At 45.0% G+C, this 22754-nt stretch overlaps 1 protein-coding gene across 3 annotated transcripts in view; it reads left to right on the forward strand.

The window, feature by feature from the left end:
• The window catches only part of LOC110530231 (glypican-5), a 203884-nt gene that overhangs the window by 78151 nt on the left and 102979 nt on the right, over nt 1-22754 (forward strand). For 2 of the 3 annotated variants that reach the window (XM_036985801.1, XM_036985798.1), the window contains exons 4-6: nt 2819-2988; nt 6471-6530; nt 7521-7643. In XM_036985801.1, the coding sequence (XP_036841696.1) occupies nt 2819-2988; nt 6471-6530; nt 7521-7643 (353 nt within the window). The remainder of the gene's footprint in view (nt 1-2818; nt 2989-6470; nt 6531-7520; nt 7644-22754) is intronic. The other variant, XM_036985799.1, reaches the window with a different exon arrangement.

Here is a 22754-nt window from a genome sequence, read left to right on the forward strand (position 1 = left end):
TGTGTGTGTGTGTGTGTGTGTGTGTGTGTGTGTGTGTGTGTGTGTGTGTGTGTGTGTGTGTGTGTGTGTGTGTGTGTGTGTGTGTGTCTGTGTGTGTGTATGTGTGTGTGTGCGTGCGTGTGTGCGTGTGTGTGTGTGTGTGTGTGTGTGTGTGTGTGTGTGCTGTATTTTATGGGTCCAGGGGACTTCAAGGGTAATGTAATAACACAATCATCTCCCCAATGGCCCAAGTCTGCCTCTCTTTGCTGCTCCACAGCTGCTCCTGTGTGTGTATTGACTGAAAGAGAGGGGGAGAGAAAGGCGCGGGGGTAGACAAGGGGGGAGAGAGAGAAGGTGGGGAGAGAGAGAGAGAAAGGGGGGGAGAGAGAGAGAGAGAGGGAGAGAAGGGGGGAGAGTTGAGGGGAGAGAGAGAAAGGGGGAGAGTTGAAGAAAGAGAGATAGAGGGAGAGAAGAGAAAGGAAGAGAATAGTTGTGGAGAGGTAGACAATGTGCCAGTACCGCACTACTGTATAACTCCGTCTCTCAGTGACTCACTCCCTCACCAGGACATGGCCTGTGTCGCTCAGCAGGTCTCTGGTAGAGGGCTGCATGGTCCAGTGTTCTCAGTCAGGAATAGCCCTGCTGTTATGCAGAAACCTCCATTTCAATTGCCTTTATAGGGCACATGTGCTGACTTATATTCTTAACACACGCACGCACGCACACACGCGCACACACACACACACACACACACACACACACACACACACACACACACACACTTCCTCCTAGCCCCAGAGGCTAACGCTATTTATAAGCCTCCCCGTTGGCACATATGGGCTCTGACTACCTACGGTTTTGAAGTTGTTACGCATATTTCTGCTGCTTTGGTGGTTACTCACCCCTCCATCACCCCCTCTCAACCCCTGAATATTCCTCCTTTTCCCCTCTCTGTTTGGTGTGGAAGAAAGTGCATGTTTATGTTTTGTACATTCCATTGTTTAGTTTTCCAAAAGGCACACAGTGTCTGGGAGGTCTGGGCTGGCTGGTGTGAAGAAGTGTATGTGTGTGTGTTTGTGTGTTTGCGCCTGGAGTGTTCACTAGCTCTCCTAAACAGGTCCCGTACCGTAGGAGTGAAGCAATGCGTAAATACTTCAGCAGTGTCTTTGATGTCCCCGCGTCACATGCATACTGCATTAGAAAAGCCATTGCTGAAGCCCACTTAAGACGTTATTACACTTACTGTGCTCCAAGAGCAGTGACGCAAGTTTCTTCTTATGTAACAACGAGCGGAGGTATTTATAGAAGCCTATGTCAGGTGTCCGGCTTGCTTCGTCGTTTGTAAGTTACAGAGCCTTGTCATAAGGCTGTCGAAGTGGGAGATTTGCCGCACCTCATGTTGAAAGTACACATTCAGTATAGGAGATGTATGACAGGAGGCAAGGAGAACAGTAAGCTATAGCCTAGTGACATTGGGTTGTCATGACAGCGATAGAATGACCCCTCCAGACAGAGACAGACAGTGAGGATGATGAGGTGCTTCCCTGTACTCCACCAGACGTGGTGTTGGTGCAGCTCACCATTAGACTGTCCATCTCCCTAATAGAATAACATATAATAACACCCGTTAAGACACCATTGATTTGGATTGTGGGGGTGGTCACTGCATGACCTGTCTGTCTCATAGAGCCATTCAGAGTTTTAATGGCCCAGTGGAGATATACTCATCGTTAACAGCACACACACGCACGCGCGCACACACACACACACACACACACACACACACACACACACACACACACACACACGTGTCAGTCTTGGCAATAACTCTCTCATCCTGTCCTTGTCTCCCTCCAACGTATCCGTGTCTCCATAAGCCCTATGTTCATTCTGTCCCCCTCGTTCTTTCTCCAGCAAACTGGATGCAGTTTATCACAGTGCCATCCGTTTTGTTACTAAAGCACCTTATACCACCCACCACTGCGACCTGTATGCTCTAGTCGGCTGGTCCTCGCTACATATTCGTCGCCAGACCCACTGGCTCCAGGTCATCTACAAGTCCATGCTAGGTAAAGCTCCGCCTTATCTCAGTTCCTTGGTCACGATGGCAACACCAACCCGTAGCACGCGCTCCTGCAGGTGTATCTCACTGATCATCCCTAAAGCCAACACCTCATTTGGCCGCCTTTCCTTCCAGTTCTCTGCTGCCTGTGACTGGAACGAATTGCAAAAATCGCTGAAGTTGGAGACTTTTATCTCCCTCACCAACTTTAAACATCTGCTAACTGAGCAGCTAACCGATCGCTGCAGCTGTACAGAGTCCATCAGTAAATAGCCCACCCAATTTACCTACCTCATCCCCATACTGTTTTTATTTATTTACTTTTCTGCTCTTTTGCACACCAGTATCTCTACCTGCACATGACCATCTGATCATTTATCACTCCAGTGTTAATCTGCAAAATTGTAATTATTCACCTACCTCCTCATGCCTTTTGCACACAATGTATATAGACTCTTTTTTTTTCATTTTTTCTACTGTGTTATTGACTTGTTAATTGTTTACTCCATGTGTAACTCTGTGTTGTTGTCTGTTCACACTGCTATGCTTTATCTTGGCCAGGTCACAGTTGTAAATGAGAACTTGTTCTCAACTAGCCTACCTGGTTAAATAAAGGTGAAATAAAATAAAAAATAAAAATAAAAATGTGTGTGTGTGGTTTAGACACCATTCCCTTTATAAAGTCATTTGTTTATTTTCTGTGACACCCGCAGGTGGACAAGGGGGTGTAGACATTGTGCCGTGTGTCAACCCCTGTGTGTTTCTCCCTCCCTGCAGGTGGACAAAGTGTGTGGTCGGTCAGCCAAGGAGCCCCGCACCAGCGTCCACCCTGACCCCGCCCCGGAGGTCACGACCTCCACGGTGACATCATCGACCGTCCCTCCCTCTGACCCCCCCTCCATCCCCCCACCAGAACAGCTGATGGGACAACTTGCCCACCTGAGGAGGTAAGGCTGGGCCAGACAGAGCTGGGACAAAAGTTCTGTCCGGATCCGAAAACACCAGGGAAATCAGATCCTTTCTTCGACATCAGATTTGCAACTTTTAGGTTTCCATTATCCTCGTGTGAGTCACATTCTCACTGCATGTTAAATAGGCAGAATAACCTATTGGTTTTCTGTCAAATACTTGACATGCACTTGATTTAACCCAGTGTGCTGGGATGGAGGAGCTGTGCACGTTAAATCAAGCACATCTAATGTTTTTGAAAGGAAAACGATAGGTACTTGATCTAAGTCTGGTGACAGATGAACATCACGTGACCGTCATAAATAAACGTAATTGTTTTTACATAATGTGATAGCCAAGGGAATTATGGACTTTGAGATTCTTGGCTCAATCTTAAATGACAATTTATTCATCTATACAGTACATATAGTATAGTGATTCTGCCACACACACACATACACACTCACACACACTCACACAGGCATACTGTGTTGTACACAGTCCTCTCACACGGTCCGATTCCCCCTCTACCTCGTCCTTTGAGGCACCCGGTGCCCACAGCAGCTGGCAGGGCAGTGCCCACAGGGAGGGGGGAAGATTAATACTGACGGACCGCTTCCTGTTTACCCAGACTACCATAGCCCCAGCTCAGATCAGCTGCCCACCTCAGTGCTATCACATAGGCACACACAGACACACAGTCACACAGTCACATATTAGGCACACATACACACACATACACACTCACTCACACAGACACAGACACAGAGTCACATATTAGGCATTAAGACGCACACACACACACACACACACATACGCACACGCACACGTACAGGCACAGGCACACACACACAGTCAAATATTAGGCACTCACTCACTTACTCACTCACTCACTCACTCACTCACTCACTCACTCACTCACTCACTGACACAGACACCCAGGTGTTGTGGTGCCAGTCTAGCTGACGGTCTTGCCCTGGCGCTGCCACCCTGCTCCACGCCAACAGTATCCAGTGCCCAGCCCTCTGCCAGCCTACCCACAGACCAGTGGGCAGTATCCTCATCACACACAGCAGTTTACACTGGCAGAGGCACATGGCCAGTAGCCGCTGGAGGGAATGGAAAGGAATATGATATAGTGGAATAACAAGGGAAATGAAATTTGACATAAATATATCGTAGTTTAATTGTATTATGATAACACAGAATGACGTAGAGAGGAGTGGACACTCATTTTATGACTTGTACTTTGTTTCCAGTTAGTTCCCTTAGACAACAATCACATTTCCAGACAGTAATCTAATTTCCAGACAGTAATCTAATTTCCAGACAACAATCTAATTTCCAGACAACAATCTAATTTCCAGACAACAATCTGATTTCCAGACAGTAATCTAATTTCCAGACAACAATCTAATTTCCAGACAACAATCTAATTTCCAGACAACAATCTAATTTCCAGACAACAATCTAATTTCCAGACAACAATCTAATTTCCAGGCAGGAATCTAATTTCCAGACAACAATCTAATTTCCAGGCAGGAATCTAATTTCCAGACAACAATCTGATTTCCAGACAGTAATCTAATTTCCAGACAACAATCTAATTTCCAGACAACAATCTAATTTCCAGACAACAATCTAATTTCCAGACAACAATCTAATTTCCAGGCAGGAATCTAATTTCCAGGCAGGAATCTAATTTCCAGGCAGGAATCTAATTTGAAGACAACAATCTAATTTCCAGGCAGGAATCTAATTTCCAGGCAGGAATCTAATTTCCAGGCAGGAATCTAATTTGAAGACAACAATCTAATTTCCAGACAAGAATCTAATTTCCAGGCAGGAATCTAATTTCCAGGCAGGAATCTAATTTCCAGACAGCAATCTAATTGCAGACAACAATCTGATTTCAAGACAACAATCTAATTTCCAGGCAGGAATCTAATTTGAAGACAACAATCTAATTTCCAGGCAGGAATCTAATTTCCAGGCAGGAATCTAATTTCCAGATAGGAATCTAATTTCCAGGCAGGAATCTAATTTGAAGACAACAATCTAATTTCCAGACAAGAATCTAATTTCCAGGCAGGAATCTAATTTCCAGGCAGGAATCTAATTTCCAGACAGCAATCTAATTGCAGACAACAATCTGATTTCAAGACAACAATCTAATTTCCAGGCAGGAATCTAATTTCCAGACAACAATCTAATTTCCAGGCAGGAATCTAATTTCCAGACAGCAATCTAATTTCCAGACAGCAATCGTATTTCCACACAACAATCTGATTTCAAGACAACAATCTAATTTCCAGACAGCAATCGAATTTCCAGACAACAATCTGATTTCAAGACAACAATCTAATTTCCAGACAGCAATCGAATTTCCAGACAACAATCTGATTTCAAGACAACAATCTAATTTCCAGACAGTAATCTAATTTCCAGACAACAATCTGATTTCAAGACAACAATCTAATTTCCAGACAGCAATCTGATTTCAAGACAACAATCTAATTTCCAGACAGTAATCTAATTTCCAGACAGCAATCTAATTTCCAGACAACAATCTAATTTCAAGACAACAATCTAATTTCCAGACAGCAATCGAATTTCCAGACAACAATCTGATTTCAAGACAACAATCTAATTTCCAGACAGTAATCTAATTTCCAGACAACAATCTGATTTCAAGACAACAATCTAATTTCCAGACAACAATCTAATTTCCAGACAGCAATCTGATTTCAAGACAACAATCTAATTTCCAGACAGCAATCTGATTTCAAGACAACAATCTAATTTCCAGACAGTAATCTAATTTCCAGACAACAATCTGATTTCAAGACAACAATCTAATTTCCAGACAACAATCTAATTTCCAGACAGCAATCTGATTTCAAGACAACAATCTAATTTCCAGACAGCAATCTGATTTCAAGACAACAATCTAATTTCCAGACAGCAATCTAATTTCCAGACAACAATCTGATTTCAAGACAACAATCTAATTTCCAGACAGTAATCTAATTTCCAGACAACAATCAAATTTCCAGACAACAATATCAATTTACTTTGTGAAAAAGGGGTAGTACACACATACAGTTGTGTTGTATTCTTAAATGTGATTTTAATTGCTCACTTGTATGACTTTCAACAGCTGTTTTAACATTGTCACGTGGGACAACAAATGAGTGTCTCAACCTACTGTATGGGGTGTGTGGGAGGGGTTTGTGTGGGGTGTGTTTGGTGGTGTTTTTGGGGTGTTTCCCACCCTGACCTCTGACCTCTGCATGTGCATGACTCACCCTTATCCAGGGTCGTAAACTGACTATTTCTTCCTCTCCCTCCCCTCCTTGTTTTGTCTTGCCCTCATTTTGTCCCACCCCCCGTTTTCTTTGTTTTCTCTCCCTGCACCTCTCCTGCTTGTGTCATTCTCTCCCCCCCCCCCCCCCCCCCCCCGGACTCCTTCCATCCTCAGTTCATTCCCCCTGAAACCCTCCAAGAACGATAAACCTAGAAGTCTGAAAAAGATCTCTAGGTAAGCATGACCAACCAACCCACCCACCCGGTGAATGACAACTACCTCTCTCTGTCTCTGCTTCTCAGTCTCACATATGTATGTCTGTCTTTGTCTTTGTCCATGTGTCTTTCTGTCTGTGCCCTCTGCTTCTATCTCTATCTCTCCCTCTCACCCTCTCTCTCTCTCTCTCTCTCTCTCTCTCTCACCCTCTCTCTAACCCTCTCTCTCTCTCTCTCTCTCTCTCTCTCTCTCTCTCACCCTCTCTCTCTCACCCTCTCTCTCTCACCCTCTCTCTCTCTCTCTCACCCTCTCTCTCTAACCCTCTCTCTCTCTCTCTCTCACCCTCTCTCTCTCTCTCTCTCTCTCTCTCTCTCTCTGTGTGACAGCACTATGTTGTCATCAGTATTGGATCAGGCTATGATGTCTCTCAACATATGTGTGTGTATCTGTCTGTCTATCTGGCTAGTGACAGGTGATTAATGATATGGTTTAACCCTTCATAATCCCCTCGTCATTCATTAGGATCCCATTCGCGGCCCACCCCTAACGGGAGGCTCTGATACTATCGTCATGACAGCCCTGACTGATGGGGTCCTAACAGCATGTGACCTCACATGACCCATATTATTGGAGTTCCCCTGTCTCTTGGGTGGCCGTAACAGGTGCCTGATCAGAATTATTATCTTGTTTGGCCACCAGTCACTACAGCATCAATATTATTTTCAATGTGTTTTTAAAGCTCTATGGGAACTATATTTCTTTAGGTTCGACAGTATTCCTTTAGGTTCTGTCTATGCACCTGTCATTTTATTTACACATTCATATCATGATTACATATCATATGTAGTTGGGTGGTAGCCATAGACGTTACAGTGTGCTGTGTTTCTTATAACATGGAGTCTCTCACCCCTCTGTCCTCTGTCCTCTTTCCCACCTCTCTATCCCTCCTTTCTCTCTCCTGTCGCTCTCCATCCTTTCTGTTCTCTCCATCCTCTCTTCCCATCTCAGGGAGTTTCTGAGCTACATCCAGCGCTATAAGTCATTCTTTGCCGTGCTTCCGGAGATGCTGTGTGAGGGAGAGATGGTGGTGGACGACTTTACCTGCTGGAGCGGAGACGACGTGGTGGAGAGGTAAGACTGAAGAGGAGGAAAGAGAGCTGGATGGGGGATGAGAGAGGAGGATAAAGGAGTATAGGTGATGTGTGAGAGGACGTGGTGGAGAGGTAATGACTGAAGAGGAGGAAAGAGAGCGGGATGGGGGATGAGAGAGGAGGATAAAGGAGTGTAGGTGATGTGTGAGACGACGTGGTGGGCGGGGGGTTAGAGAGAGAGAGGAAGGAGAGAGGAAGGAAAGAGAGAGGGGGTCGAATAGGTAAGACAGGAATTATTTATGACCACTCAGTGTTGTTTAGAAGCTCATACGCTGCCCTACTCTACTGGGTCTGCTGGTAGAGTGTGTGTTTGTGTTGTGTGTTGGTGTAATAAGCCTGTGTGTGGTATTATGAGGCTGTTGTTGATTTGCGAGGGAATGTGGAAGTCATAAGGAACATCTTTCCCTGTTGGATGAAGTATAGCACTGTCTGTCTGTCTGTCTGTCTGTCTGTCTGTCTGTCTGTCTCTCTCTCTCTCTCTCTCTCTCTCTCTCATTTATGAGCTGTTTGTTTGGTGCTGATTTGGGGGCGTGGCTTTCGATCCTTCTTCCTGTACGTGGCTGTGTGGGATCCACTCATCACCTGGACATTAAACCACTGCCATGTGTGTCTTTGCACGTGTGTATGCATTTGTGTATGTGTGAGAGAGTGTACATACGTGTGTGTGTGTGTATGAGCAAACGCTGATCTGTAACTTATTCCATCTCTGGAAGGGCTTCATAAGCGTTTCTAGAAAGTTCTCTTCCCTATGCAATTATGACAACACTGGGGCCTGCGGTGGCCCCTGCCTGGCTTCAGTTACCATGGTACACACACACACACACACACACACACACACACACACACACACACACACACACACACACACACAGAGACAACCCTGGCCACCCATCTGATAGTGTTGGTCCTTTATGCTATTGTTTTAGTTTGGCCTCGTCGTCCATACTGCATGTCTCTTAGTCTGTCCCATGGGGATTGTGGGAGTAGAGGGCACTGTGCTTCTGATGAAAGGAACTCTTATTTTTTGTCTCTACTCTCCCCTTCTCCACTCTCCCCTTCTATTCTCTCTTTTTTTCTTCTCTGGCACTGAGAGAGACCAAAAGAGAGACAGAGAAAGAGGGAGGGAGAGAGAGAGACAGAGAAACAGAGAGAGACAGAGAAAAGAGGCCCAGTTCCTGACTTTATGCACTTAAAAATGTATCATTGGCTCTTAGAGAGACCACACATTCATCATGTCAAGCATTCTGACACAGCATGTCTCTCAGTGAAAACAACCCTGGTGTTCTCTGTTACCAAGAACATATGAGAGGAGAAGAGAGGGGTAGAGAGGAGGAGAAGAGAGTGGTAGGGAGGAGGAGAAGAGAGCGGTAGAGAGGAGAAGAGAGGGGTAGAGAGGAGGAGAAGAGAGAGGGAGAGAGAAGAAGAGAGGGGTAGGGAGGAGGAGAAGAGAGAGGAAAAGAGGGTTAGAGAGGAGAAGAGAGAGGGAGAGAGAAGAAGAGAGGGGTAGAGAGGAGGAGAAGAGAAAGGGAGAGAGGAGGTACATGGAGTGCTAGAACACAACACCGGGCTAAACAAATGAAATCATCCAACACTTTGAGAAGATATTGTTCACCCAACACTTTGAGAAGATATGGTTCATCTGACACTTTGAGAAGATATGGTTCATCCAACACTTTGAGAAGATATGGTTCATCCAACACTTTGAGAAGATATGGTTCATCCGACACTTTGAGAAGATATGGTTCATCTAACACTTTGAGAAGATATGGTTCATCTGACACTTTGAGAAGATGTTGTTCATCTGACACTTTGAGAAGATATGGTTCATCTAACACTTTGAGAAGATATGGTTCATCTGACACTTTGTGAAGATATGGTTCATCCAACACTTTGAGAATATATGGTTCATCTGACACTTTGAGAAGATATGGTTCATCCAACACTTTGAGAAGATATGGTTCATCCAACACTTTGAGAAGATATGGTTCATCTGACACTTTGTGAAGATATGGTTCATCCAACACTTTGAGAAGATATGGTTCATCCAACACTTTGAGAAGATATGGTTCATCTGACACTTTGAGAATATATGGTTCATCTGACACTTTGAGAAGATGTTGTTCATCTGACACTTTGAGAAGATATGGTTCATCTAACACTTTGAGAAGATATGGTTCATCTGACACTTTGTGAAGATATGGTTCATCCAACACTTTGAGAATATATGGTTCATCTGACACTTTGAGAAGATATGGTTCATCTGACACTTTGAGAATATATGGTTCATCTGACACTTTGAAAATATATGGTTCATCTGACACTTTGAGAAGATATGGTTCATCTGACACTTTGAGAAGATATGGTTCATCTGACACTTTGAGAAGATATGGTTCATCTAACACTTTGAGAAGATATGGTTCATCTGACGCTTTGAGAAGATATGGTTCATCCAACACTTTGAGAAGATATGGTTCATCCAACACTTTGAGAAGATATGGTTCATCCAACACTTTGAGAAGATATGGTTCATCTGACACTTTGAGAAGATATGGTTCATCCAACACTTTGAGAAGATATGGTTCATCTGACACTTTGAGAAGATATGGTTCATCCAATACTTTGAGAAGATATGGTTCATCCAACACTTTGAGAAGATATTGTTCATCTGACACTCTTCAAGGCCAGCGGCACTCTTCAGCAGTCTGTGTGTGTGTCGGTATGTGTGTGCATGTGTGTGTGTTTGTGAGAAAGAGAGTAACAGAGAGAAAAGAAAGAGAGTCTTTGTGAGATTACAGACTTATCCTTTGGTTCAGTGAGCCACTATATTTATTGAGAAATGTGTGAAATTGAGTCTGCCCGGCTCACCCCATGGTGCACTGTTATCCAACAACTTCTAAGTCAGCAACCTCTTGTGTGTGTGTGTGTGTGTGTGTGTGTGTGAGTGAGAGAGCAACAGGACAGGGCATGAAAGGGGGTTGCCCCGGTGGCACTGTGCCCCTCTCTCGCCCCTGTGCCCCTCTCTCGCCCCGGTGGCCGTCTCTCGCCCTGTGCCCCTGGTCGGGGTAGGTAGCAGTGCAGAGGGACCGGGGGGGCAGGGAGGCCTTGGCAGGATAAAGGCCCATTGTTGGGAGAGCGGAGTGAGGCACAGCCCTGCAGTGGGGACCCCCAAACCCTGAAGGGTAGAAACAAAGACCCTCCTATGAGGCTGTATGGGAAATAATGGAGCCCTGAGGCCCTGTACTCACTGTAGACCTGTTAGCTTGCATATACCCTGCCTGGGAATGTCCTAGCCTACCCTGACAAAAAAAGAGAGGAGAGGATAGGCGAAGGGAGGAAGGAAGGGAGGAGAGGATTGCAGTAGGGTGGTGTTGCAGTAGGACGGTGTTGCAGTAGGAAAGGTGCTTCAGTAGGAATGGTGCTTCAGTAGGAATAGTGTTGCAGTAGGAATGGTACTGCAGTAGGAATGGTGCTGCAATAGGAATAGTGTTGCAGTAGGAATGGTGCTGCAGTAGGAATAGTGTTGCAGTAGGAATGGTGCTGCAGTAGGAATGGTGTTGCAGTAGGGTGGTGTTGCAGTAGGATGGTGTTGCAGTAGGATGGTGTTGCAGTAGGTAAGGTGCTTCAATAGGAATGGTGCTACAATAGGAATAGTGTTGCAGTAGGAATGGTGCTGCAGTAGGAATGGTGCTGCAAATGGAATGGTGCTGCAGTGGGAATAGTGTTGCAGTAGGAATGGTGCTGCAGTAGGAATGGTGCTGCAAATGGAATGGTGCTGCAGTAGGAATAGTGTTGCAGTAGGAATGGTGCTGCAGTAGGAATTGTGCTGCAAATGGAATGGTGCTGCAGTAGGAATGGTGTTGCAGTAGGAATGGTGCTGCAGTAGGAATGGTGCTGAAGTAGGAATGGTGCTGCAATAGGAATGGTGTTGCAGTAGGAATGGTGCTGCAGTAGGAATGGTGTTGCAGTAGGACTGGTGCTGCAGTAGGAATGGTGTTGCAGTAGGAATGGTGCTTCAGTAGGAATGGTGCTGCAATAGGAATGGTGTTGCAGTAGGAATGGTGCTGCAGTAGGACTGGTGCAGCAGTAGGAATGGTGCTGCAGTAGGAATGGTGTTGCAGTAGGAATGGTGTTGCGGTAGGAATGGTGCTGCAGTAGGACTGGTGCTTCAGCAGGAATGGTGCTGCAGTAGGAATGGTGTTGCAGTAGGACTGGTGCTGCAGTAGGAATGGTGTTGCAGTAGGAATGGTGCTGCAGTAGGAATGGTATTGCAGAAGGAATGGTGCTTCAGTAGGAATGGTGCTGTAGTAGGCATGGTGCTTCAGTAGGAATGGTGCTTCAGTAGGAATGGTGTTGCAGTAGGAATGGTGTTGCAGTAGGAATGGTGCTGCAGTAGGAATAGTGTTGCAGTAGTTATGGTGCTTCAGTTGGAATGGTGTTGCAGTAGGAATGGTGCTGCAGTAGGAATAGTGTTGCAGTAGGAATAGTGTTGCAGTAGGAATGGTGCTTCAGTAGGAATGGTGCTTCAGTAGGAATGGTGTTGCAGTAGGAATGGTGTTGCAGTAGTAATGGTGCTGCAGTAGGAATAGTGTTGCAGTAGTCATGGTGCTTCCATTGGAATGGTGTTGCAGTAGGAATTGTGCTGCAGTAGGAATAGTGTTGCAGTAGTTATGGTGCTTCAGTTGGAATGGTGTTGCAGTAGGAATGGTGCTGCAGTAGGAATGGTGCTGTAGTAGGAATAGTGTTGCAGTAGGAATGGTGCTGCAGTAGGAATGGTGCTGCAGTAGGAATGGTGCTGTAGTAGGAATGGTGCTGTAGTAGGAATAGTGTTGCAGTAGGAATGGTGCTGCAGTAGGACTGGTGCTGCAGTAGGAATGGTAATGCAGTAGGAATGGTGCTGTAGTAGGAATGGTGCTGTAGTAGGAATAGTGTTGCAGTAGGAATGGTGTTGCAGTAGGAATAGTGTTGCAGTAGGAATGGTGCTGCAGTAGGAATGGTGCTTCAGTTGGAATGGTGCTGCAGTAGGAATGGTGCTTCAGTTGGAATGGTGCTGCAATAGGAATGGTGCTGTAGTAGGAATGGTGCTGCAGTAGGAAAGGTACACTGTCCTAGTAGAGTTGTAATTTCCTGGAGAGGGGCGGGTCTCACAGAGGATCTGTGGGTATGGTGCATTCCCAGAAAGCAGTAGGAAAATAACACACTGTCCCATATCACTCTATACTCTCCAAATGCTGTACAACAGCTGGGACACCTATTCATTAACATATATACAGTATCTGTGTGTGTGTGTTTGTGAGTGTGTGTGATAATGTCTCAATCTTATTCTTATCACTAGTATCATGACATTGTTCATCCTCATCGTCATTATTATCATCAACATCAACAACATGTACTTAGTGTTTGAAGGATGTAGTTCAAAAAGTATTTTTTTTTTAATGTGTCACGTTCAACACCAGCACTTTCACTCAGGATAACAAGGGTTGTCAGTCCGACCACTCTCTCTGTCATCCAGAAATCCAAACACAGCATCTGGCATGGTCTCTGTGAGTTAGTTTGAGTACACTATCTTTTTTTCTACTTTCTTCTTGTATACTTTATGAGAGAGAGAGAGAGACAGAGAGAAATTCTTCTCTAAGCCATGTTCTCCAAGAGAGGGTCAGGGTGTTTGTGTGTGTGTATGTGTATTTGTGTGTGTGGTACAGGAAGGCCAGCGAGAGGTGAGATATCTCCAAGCTGATTCCTAAACCATGTGGAGGAGGACAATGCGCCTGTAGTGCTTCTGAATGCCTCACATAACTGGAAGGTTATGAAAATCTGTTTGTTTATCATCCTGACATCTGGAATCCTGATGTCAGAATCGCGGGGAGAGGCAGAGAGGGCTGCACTCTGTACTGGGTAAAGGCGTCACCCCTTTCTCCTTCCCACTGGGCACAGACGTCAATTCAACATCCATTTGACATTGGTTCCATTGAAAACAACATTGATTCAACCGGTGTGTGCCCAGTGGGTTCTCTGTCTTTCGCTCTCTCATATCTCAATGTCTCACTCTCTCTTGGTATCATTATGCATGGACACTTGCATGTACACACATACACACACGGGCACGCACACACACACACACACACACACACACACACACACACACACACACACACACACACACACAGTAACAGGTAGGCCTACATATACTGTAAACCCAAACAGCTGTGTCACCAACAGTGCATTCACTGCACTGCAGCCTGGCTTGCTTTGTGGTGAAGGAGAGAGAGAGAGAGAGAGAGTTGTTTAAGGAGAGGGAGACAGGGAGAGGGAGAGAGATGTTTATGGAGAGAGAGACAGGGAGAGGGAGAGAGAGGTTGAGCGAGAGAGAGATTAAAAGGAACATCAAAATCGAAATTCCAATTAGAATATGGCTCAACATTTTTCAATCAGTTATAGAACCAATTGCTCTATATGGCAGTGAAGTATGGGGTCCAATCTCTAATAATGAATTTACCAAATGGGACAAACATCCAATTGAAATACTGCATGCAGAGTTTTGCAAGACTGTATTGCAAGTGCAAAGAAAAAGTCCAAATAACACATGTAGAGCAGAATTGGGCCGATACCCCCTCCTCATTCGAATAGAAAAAAGAGCCATCAAATTTTACAACCACCTAAAAACAAGTGACCCCAAAACATTCCATCACACAGCTCTACAATGTACAAGAGATGATGCAAGAGAAGAGTCCCCTCAGCCAGCTGGTTCTGAGGCTCAGTTCACCAACCCAAACCAACCCCATAGAGCCTCAGGACAGCACTCAGCCAGCTGGTTCTGAGGCTCAGTTCACCAACCCAAACCAACCCCATAGAGCCTCAGGACAGCACTCAGAAAATCTGGCCCAACCAAATCATCACAAAACAAGAAGAAAAATATACAGTGCCTTGCGAAAGTATTCGGCCCCCTTGAACTTTGCGACCTTTTGCCACATTTCAGGCTTCAAACATAAAGATATAAAACTGTATTTTTTTGTGACGAATCAACAACAAGTGGGACACAATCATGAAGTGGAACGACATTTATTGGATATTTCAAACTTTTTTAACAAATCAAAAACTGACAAATTGGGCGTGCAAAATTATTCAGCCCCCTTAAGTTAATACTTTGTAGCGCCACCTTTTGCTGCGATTACAGCTGTAAGTCGCGTGGGGTGTCTCTATCAGTTTTGCACATCGAGAGACTGAATTTTTTTCCCATTCCTCCTTGCATAACAGCTCGAGCTCAGTGAGGTTGGATGGAGAGCATTTGTGAACAGCAGTTTTCAGTTCTTTCCACAGATTCTCGATTGGATTCAGGTCTGGACTTTGACTTGGCCATTCTAACACCTGGATATGTTTATTTTTGAACCATTCCATTGTAGATTTTGCTTTATGTTTTGGATCATTGTCTTGTTGGAAGACAAATCTCCGTCCCAGTCTCAGGTCTTTTGCAGACTCCATCAGGTTTTCTTCCAGAATGGTCCTGTATTTGGCTCCATCCATCTTCCCATCAATTTTAACCATCTTCCCTGTCCCTGCTGAAGAAAAGCAGGCCCAAACCATGATGCTGCCACCACCATGTTTGACAGTGGGGATGGTGTGTTCAGCTGTGTTGCTTTTACGCCAAACATAACGTTTTGCATTGTTGCCAAAATGTTCAATTTTGGTTTCATCTGACCAGAGCACCTTCTTCCACATGTTTGGTGTGTCTCCCAGGTGGCTTGTGGCAAACTTTAAACAACACTTTTTATGGATATCTTTAAGAAATGGCTTTCTTCTTGCCACTCTTCCATAAAGGCCAGATTTGTGCAATATACGACTGATTGTTGTCCTATGGACAGAGTCTCCCACCTCAGCTGTAGATCTCTGCAGTTCATCCAGAGTGATCATGGGCCTCTTGGCTGCATCTCTGATCAGTCTTGTCCTTGTATGAGCTGAAAGTTTAGAGGGACGGCCAGATCTTGGTAGATTTGCAGTGGTCTGATACTCCTTCCATTTCAATATTATCGCTTGCACAGTGCTCCTTGGGATGTTTAAAGCTTGGGAAATCTTTTTGTATCCAAATCCGGCTTTAAACTTCATCACAACAGTATCTCGGACCTGCCTGGTGTGTTCCTTGTTCTTCATGATGCTCTCTGCGCTTTTGACGGACCTCTGAGACTATCACAGTGCAGATGCATTTATACGGAGACTTGATTACACACAGGTGGATTGTATTTATCATCATTAGTCATTTAGGTCAACATTGGATCATTCAGAGATCCTCACTGAACTTCTGGAGAGAGTTTGCTGCACTGAAAGTAAAGGGGCTGAATAATTTTGCACGCCCAATTTTTCAGTTTTTGATTTGTTAAAAAAGTTTGAAATATCCAATAAATGTCGTTCCACTTCATGATTGTGTCCCACTTGTTGTTGATTCTTCACAAAAAAATACAGTTTTATATCTTTATGTTTGAAGCCTGACATGTGGCAAAAGGTCGCAAAGTTCAAGGGGGCCGAATACTTTCGCAAGGCACTGTATCACCTATTGGAAAGACACCACAAAAAAATCAAAGTAAACTTCAATGCTATTTGTCTCTAAACAGACAGTACATGGTGGCAGACTATCTGACCACTGTGACTGATAGAAAACTGAGGAAAACATTGACTAGGTACAGACTCAGTGAGCACAGTCTGGCTATAGAGACTGGTCGTCACAGACAAACCTGGCTGCCCAGAGAGGACAGGCTGTGCTCACTCTGCTCCATGGGAGAGGTAGAGACAGAGCTGCATTTCCTATTACACTGTGACAAATACTCAGACCTAAGAGAATATTTATTTCCCAAAATTATAACTTAATACAAAGAATTTGAAACTATAAAATCAATAATTTATTGGGTGAAAAGCCAAAATGTGCTATTTTGGCAGCCAAATATGTGTCCTCCTGCCACAACCTGAGGGACAGCCAGTGAAAAGTGCAAAGTAATGTCGATAATATTTCCCATCTTGTTTTGTTTTATCTTTCATACCACGTCATGTGTTTTCTCAGTCATGAGAGAGAGACTGTCTTTTCAGTCATGTTGACACTGGTCTAATACTATTGCTTTAATGTATTGTTGTTCTCATTAATATTGTTGTTGTAGTTGTTGTTAATGGTAATCCCATGTCCACTACTACTATTATTATTGCTGTTGGTCCCACCATTTATTTATATATAAATATATTTTATATATAAATATATATTTTCATTTTATTTATATTTTTCGATATGTATACTTTGACAATGTAAGTAATAATGAACTTGCCATGTCAATAAAGTAAATTGAATTGAATTGACAGGGAGAGAAAGAGAGAGGTTGAGAGAGAGACAGGGAGAGGGAGAGAGGTTGAGAGGGAGAGAGAGAGAGACAGGGAGAGGGAGAGAGGTTGAGAGAGAGACAGGGAGAGGGAGAGAGGTTGAGAGGGAGAGCAAGATGTTGAAAGGGAGAGAGAGAGACAGGGAGAGGGAGAGAGAGGTTGAAAGGGAGAGAGAGAGAGAGAGAGACAAGGAGAGGGAGAGAGGTTGAGAGCGAGAGAGAGGTTGAGAGGGAGAGATAGAGACAGGGAGAGGGAGAGAGAGGTTGAGAGGGTGAGAGAGGTTGAGAGAAAGAGGGAGAGTGATAGAGAGAGAGTGGGAAGGGGGGGGGGGGTTGTGGTGACGACTGAGGGACTGCACAGTCAGATATATTAAGGGGGGACCTCGCCAGACTGTGTGTGGCTGAGGCTTGCGTCTTGGCAGTGAAATTCCCTTTCATACCAGCTCTGACCAGAAGCCTGTTCTGAGACGAACTTCCATGTCTGTCTGTCTGTCCACCCAGAGACACAGTCTGCAGTGTGTGTGTGTGTGTGTGTGTGATTTTTTTTCTTCACCCCATAGTGAAGTCTCTCTTCGCCCCTTCTTTTGTTCCCTCGTCGTTATCCTCCTCCCTTATCCTCCCCCTGCTTTTAACCCCTCCCTTACTCTCCGTCTCCCCATATGTGGTTGTCTTACCTACCTTAGTTGAATGCACCTCCGGTAAGGTAAGTGTGTCTGCTAACAGTGACGTGTCCAGAGCGTTTTGAATGGGGCGGCCAAGGTGGAGGGGGACAATAACATTTTGAACCTTAATCGATGCAAGGTGGATTTTTCAATATATATATATATATATATCCTGGTACATTCCCAGGATTTTATAGAAGGGTATTAGCATACAGAAGTAAATTCACGTGAAAGTGACATCCAGAATGCTAATTGTACCGCTACATTTTGGCATTTTAACTGTACAAATGTTTTACTTTTGAATGTGTCGTGAACCCAGGCGGTCACCTTTTCATCTGACTGTCCAAAGAATCACTTCAAAACGTAGGCCAAGTAGGTTCGCTGCTCACGGTGCCCCCTCCATTTGAATAGAAAAGGGGCATCTATTACGAACACCATCAGTGTCATGCCATCAGTGTCATGGCATTCAGCCAAGAAAGTAGCGTGGTACATGGAGGCCAAGGGAAGCCAGGCTTCCCCCAAAAGTGTCAAAGAAAAAAAAGAAACAAACGTATGAAAGGATTTCTCATTTGTGTCTATCAGTGTTTCAGAATTCTCCTTCACATTCACAAGAGGCTGAATCGGTTTCAGCGGAGAAAGGATCTGAGCGAGGATCTGAGCGGCCCTCTGCCCTACTATCTGTAGTCCATCTGTCTGATGCTGTCTGGCCAAAAAGAATAATGACATGTCATGTTATGTTTGGCCAGACAGCATCAGATTGATGGACTCAACATACTATGACAGAGGGGCCCTGTTTGCCTTGCTCTTATGCTCTTATGCTTTCTCCGGTGAGATTTACAAATCTTGGTCAAAACTAACTTGGGGGCGGGGGGGGGGGGGGGCACTAGGGTGACCAATGACATTTCTCCCTGGACACGTCACTGTCTGCTAAGTGACTAAAATGTAAATGAAGTATTTTATCCACAGTGGGATCAGTAATTGTCATGTTAATCGTCATGTACCTTGCGACACCAGTCAGTCATTCAGTGAGTCAGTGAGACCATGCTCTCATTGTTTGGCAGAGCCCTACACACAGCCCCGTCTCAGACAAAAGTCTAGGACATACTCTCTCCCCGAACCCTTCCAACCCTCCACACTTCCTAGATCTCACCCTACCTAACCTTTCCCTCACCTTTCATCCTTGCGTCACCCCTCATCCCAACGTTGTCAACCTCATTAGAACGTAACATTTCTGCCTCTCCACCCCTTATCTCCGTTCCTCTCTCCTTCCTCCCCTCCTTCCATCCCACTTTCCTTTCCAGTTATCCTCGGAGCCAGCGGCCTATCCCTTTCCCATAACCCTTAGCTGTTGGCTAGGACCCCACCATGACCTACACTGCTCACTGACAAGACTCTTTCTCTCTCTCTCTGTGTGTGTGTGTGTGTGTGTGTGTGTGTGTGTGTGTGTGTGTGTGTGTGTGTGTGTGTGTGTGTGTGTGTGTGTGTGTGTGTCAGCGGAGTGCACTGTCGTGGCCGTGGGCAAAAGAGAGAGGAGAGACAATGGAATGTATGCACCGAGGGTGTGTGTGTGTGTGTGTTTATACACAGGACCTGCACATGTGTGTGTGGGGTGGTTTATGATGTTTTAATGATTGTGTAAGTGTGTGCATGTATTATTGTAGGCTTGCAAACGGTTTTGATGTTAAGTTTTGATGTTAAGTTTGTGTGGGTTCCCATAGTGTTTGTGTGTTTTTGTGCAGGTTTCCATAGTGTTTGTGTGTGTTTGTGGCTTCACATAGTGTTTGTGTGTGTTTGTGGGTTCCCATAGTGTTTGTGTGTGTTTGTGGGTTCACATAGTGTTTGTGTGTGTTTGTGGGTTCACATAGTGTTTGTGTGTGTTTGTGGGTTCCCATAGTGTTTGTGTGTATTTGTCAGTCTGCAAATTTGACTATGTGCAGTATGTCTGCATGATTTGTCTGAGTGTGTTGACTCTTGGTAATAAATTAATCTACAAGCTTGTATAATGTGATGACTTGTATCTCCCTATGTAAAACCTTTATGGAGAATGTTGTAGCATTCGGTTGAGCAGTATGCAAAGTTAGTTAGATGTGCTCAGGAAATGGATTCAACAGTATTTAATGGACCGTCAATGATATATATTTTACTAGAACATTTTACATGGGACTGACATGCATTCACAACGTTTCACACTGTTCTCATTGGCAAGGCTGCAGACTAGTGAGGAGGGCTGGGAGGGAGTAACAGAGGGAGAGAGACAGGGAGGGAGAGAGACCGGGAGGGAGAGAGTCAGGGAGGGAGAGAGTCAGGAAGGGAGAGAGACAGGGAGGGGGAGAGACGGAGGGAGAGAGACAGGGAGGGAGAGAGGCAGGAAGGGAGAGAGACAGGGAGAGGGAGAGTCATGGAGGGAGAGAGAGAGTCAGGGAGGGAGAGAGTCAGGGAGGGAGAGAGTCAGGGAGGGAGAGAGTCATGGAGGGAGAGAGACAGGGAGGGGGAGAGAAAGGGAGGGAGAGAGACATTGAGGGAGAGAGACAGGGAGGGAGAGAGAGAGACAGGGAGGGAGAGAGTCAGGGAGGGAGAGAGTCAGGGAGGGAGAGAGTCAGGGAGGGAGAGAGGCAGAGAGAGAGAGACAGGGAGGGAGAGAGTCAGGGAGGGAGCGAGTCAGGGAGGGAGAGAGGGAGGGATGGAGAGAGACAGAGAGAGAGACAGGGAGGGAGAGATACAGGGAGGGAGAGAGACAGGGAGGGAAGGATGGAGGCGGGAAGAGATGGAGAGATGGGTAGAAGAAGAGAAAAGGGAGAGAGATGTAAGTAGGTGGGAGGGAGGGAAAGGGAACGAGAGAGGAATGAGAGAGATGAATGGATGGAGGGAGGAATAGAAGGCTGGATGGATAGGAGGGGTGATGGGGTGGCTCAGTAACAGTAGCTATAGAGGAAGACTGTGTCTTTGGGGTTTCATTTCGTCTATGACGTGGTTTGAAGAGCCTCCCTTTGAGTTCAAGGACTCCAAGCTGCTAGCATGCCCAGGGTGCCAGCCAATTCCATTGTGTGTGTGTGTGTGTGTGTGTGTGTGTGTGTGTGTGTGTGTGTGTGTGTGTGTGCGTGTGCGTGCGAGCAAGCGTGAGTCTTTGTGCACAAGCAGTGATTGTGTGTGTTCATGCATGCATACGTGATTGTGTGTGTGTGTGTGTGACTGTGTGTGACTGTGTGTGACTGTGTGTGTGTGTCCATATGTGTGTGTGCACGCAGCTCACTCTGTGCTCTCATCTTTGTCTCCCCAATACACGCTACTGGAGACTGGAGAGGGGACAAACCCCCAAATATGTCCCTCTGAATGGGACACAAAAGGACAGTTGGAACCACAAGACTTCTCCATCATGTCTGTAAGGGATAATCAACGAGGAGCCATGTGTTCTAAGGAAAATAATTAACCATGTGGAAGGTGTGTTCCCCGACGCTCTAGGGGAGTGGAACCGACCTTCCACGGATTTGCATTATTTTCCAGAGAACACATACAGTAGAGCCCAGATTTCATTATCCCTTTCATACCATGGCTGTAATTGAACACATTTGTGGGAGAAGATGGAACGAGATGGATTTTGGCCGACATTCTGCACATTTTCTCATCGAAGGAACATTTGATCTCCATACAGTTTTCTGTTCCCAAAACTAGAATCTGTTACGAACAGAGGGGACTAAGTTTTGTAGACGTTAACCTGCCAAAGTAAAATGTATATATATATATATATATGTCGTTTAGAAAGAGTGCAAAATTGAGTTATTGCACACGTGCACTTCACAGAGTAGATGTATTGTGTGCTAAAATATGTGCTAAATATGTGCCAATAGGATCTCGTTAGCTCGTTCTTCACTCTGCCCACTTCCTTGCTTGACTCCTTCCACTATGACTCATTTGTTCCCATTTGAAACGACAGGCAGTGTGGTCTGTCTTGGTGTAGTTATTAAAAATATTTGCTTTAGCTAACCAAACCATCAGTCCTAGCTTGCCATTGTGAAAATGTAATTCAACAATGCTAATAATGTTTTATAAGGAAATAATGCACGCTCTAGAATGCCCTTCAAGCCAATCAGAAAAAAGTATTCAACAATGCTACTGTATAATGTGTTATAACACACACACACACACACACACACACACACACACACACACAAAGATGATAGTCAGCTAGGATGAAAGCCACTTTGCCTTGGATCCGTTTTATCTTCTATCAAAACAAGACATTGGAACTGTAGTTGTTCCAGTGAAATGAAGAGATGATTATAATACTTAAGTCTGATCCTTATCTAGTGTCAGAGTTGTGTGTGTGTGTGAGTGGTTCACTATAGCAAAGACAATAAAACAGGGACTTTAATGACTGACTGCTGAAAAGCCATAGGAGGTTTTGTGGGTGGGGACAGACCTGGGTCAAATACATGTAAAAACAAAAATATATGAGCTGATGTGCTTGATTTAGTTTGCCCGGTACAATGGAACCAATGAAATGTCCCTGAAGTGCAAATTCTAAGGTAAATCAAGCGCATCTCAAAGACGCTCAAGTCTCGTATTTATTACGTATTTGACCAAGTTCTACTGGGGAATAGAGTGATTTGACCCGTCATACATTCGTGATTGCATACTTCATGGGGCTATAGGGCCAGGAGTTGTTCTGGGTCACAGCTCCCTATGTCTCGTCACGTATAGCTTGGCTCATTTCCATCGGGAAGACTCAGTGGTCTAGGTCCAGGGTTAGGCAGGTTGATCTGCAGGGAAGCCCAACCCAGGCCTGAGATCTGGGGTGAGAGCATTGGAGCTGGGGTTGAGCTCATCTTTTCCATAGAACACCATACATGAGCCACAATGCATGATGATATCACTTTTTTACGACTATTTCATATGGCTCTTCTCTTCATTGGTTAGACACTGGGGCTGCATGCTCCGTGAATCTATATGGTCTATGACTGTAATCGAACCAAATTATCAGGCCCCTATTGTGTGAATGTGTGTACGTGTGTGAGGAAGCAGGTGGTGGTGGTGTGTGTGTGTGTGTGTGTGTGTGTGTGTGTGTGTGTGTGTGTGTGTGGG

The sequence above is a fragment of the Oncorhynchus mykiss genome, chromosome 8 (genome assembly GCF_013265735.2).
Source record: "Oncorhynchus mykiss isolate Arlee chromosome 8, USDA_OmykA_1.1, whole genome shotgun sequence".
NCBI classification, from domain to species: Eukaryota; Metazoa; Chordata; class Actinopteri; order Salmoniformes; family Salmonidae; genus Oncorhynchus; species Oncorhynchus mykiss.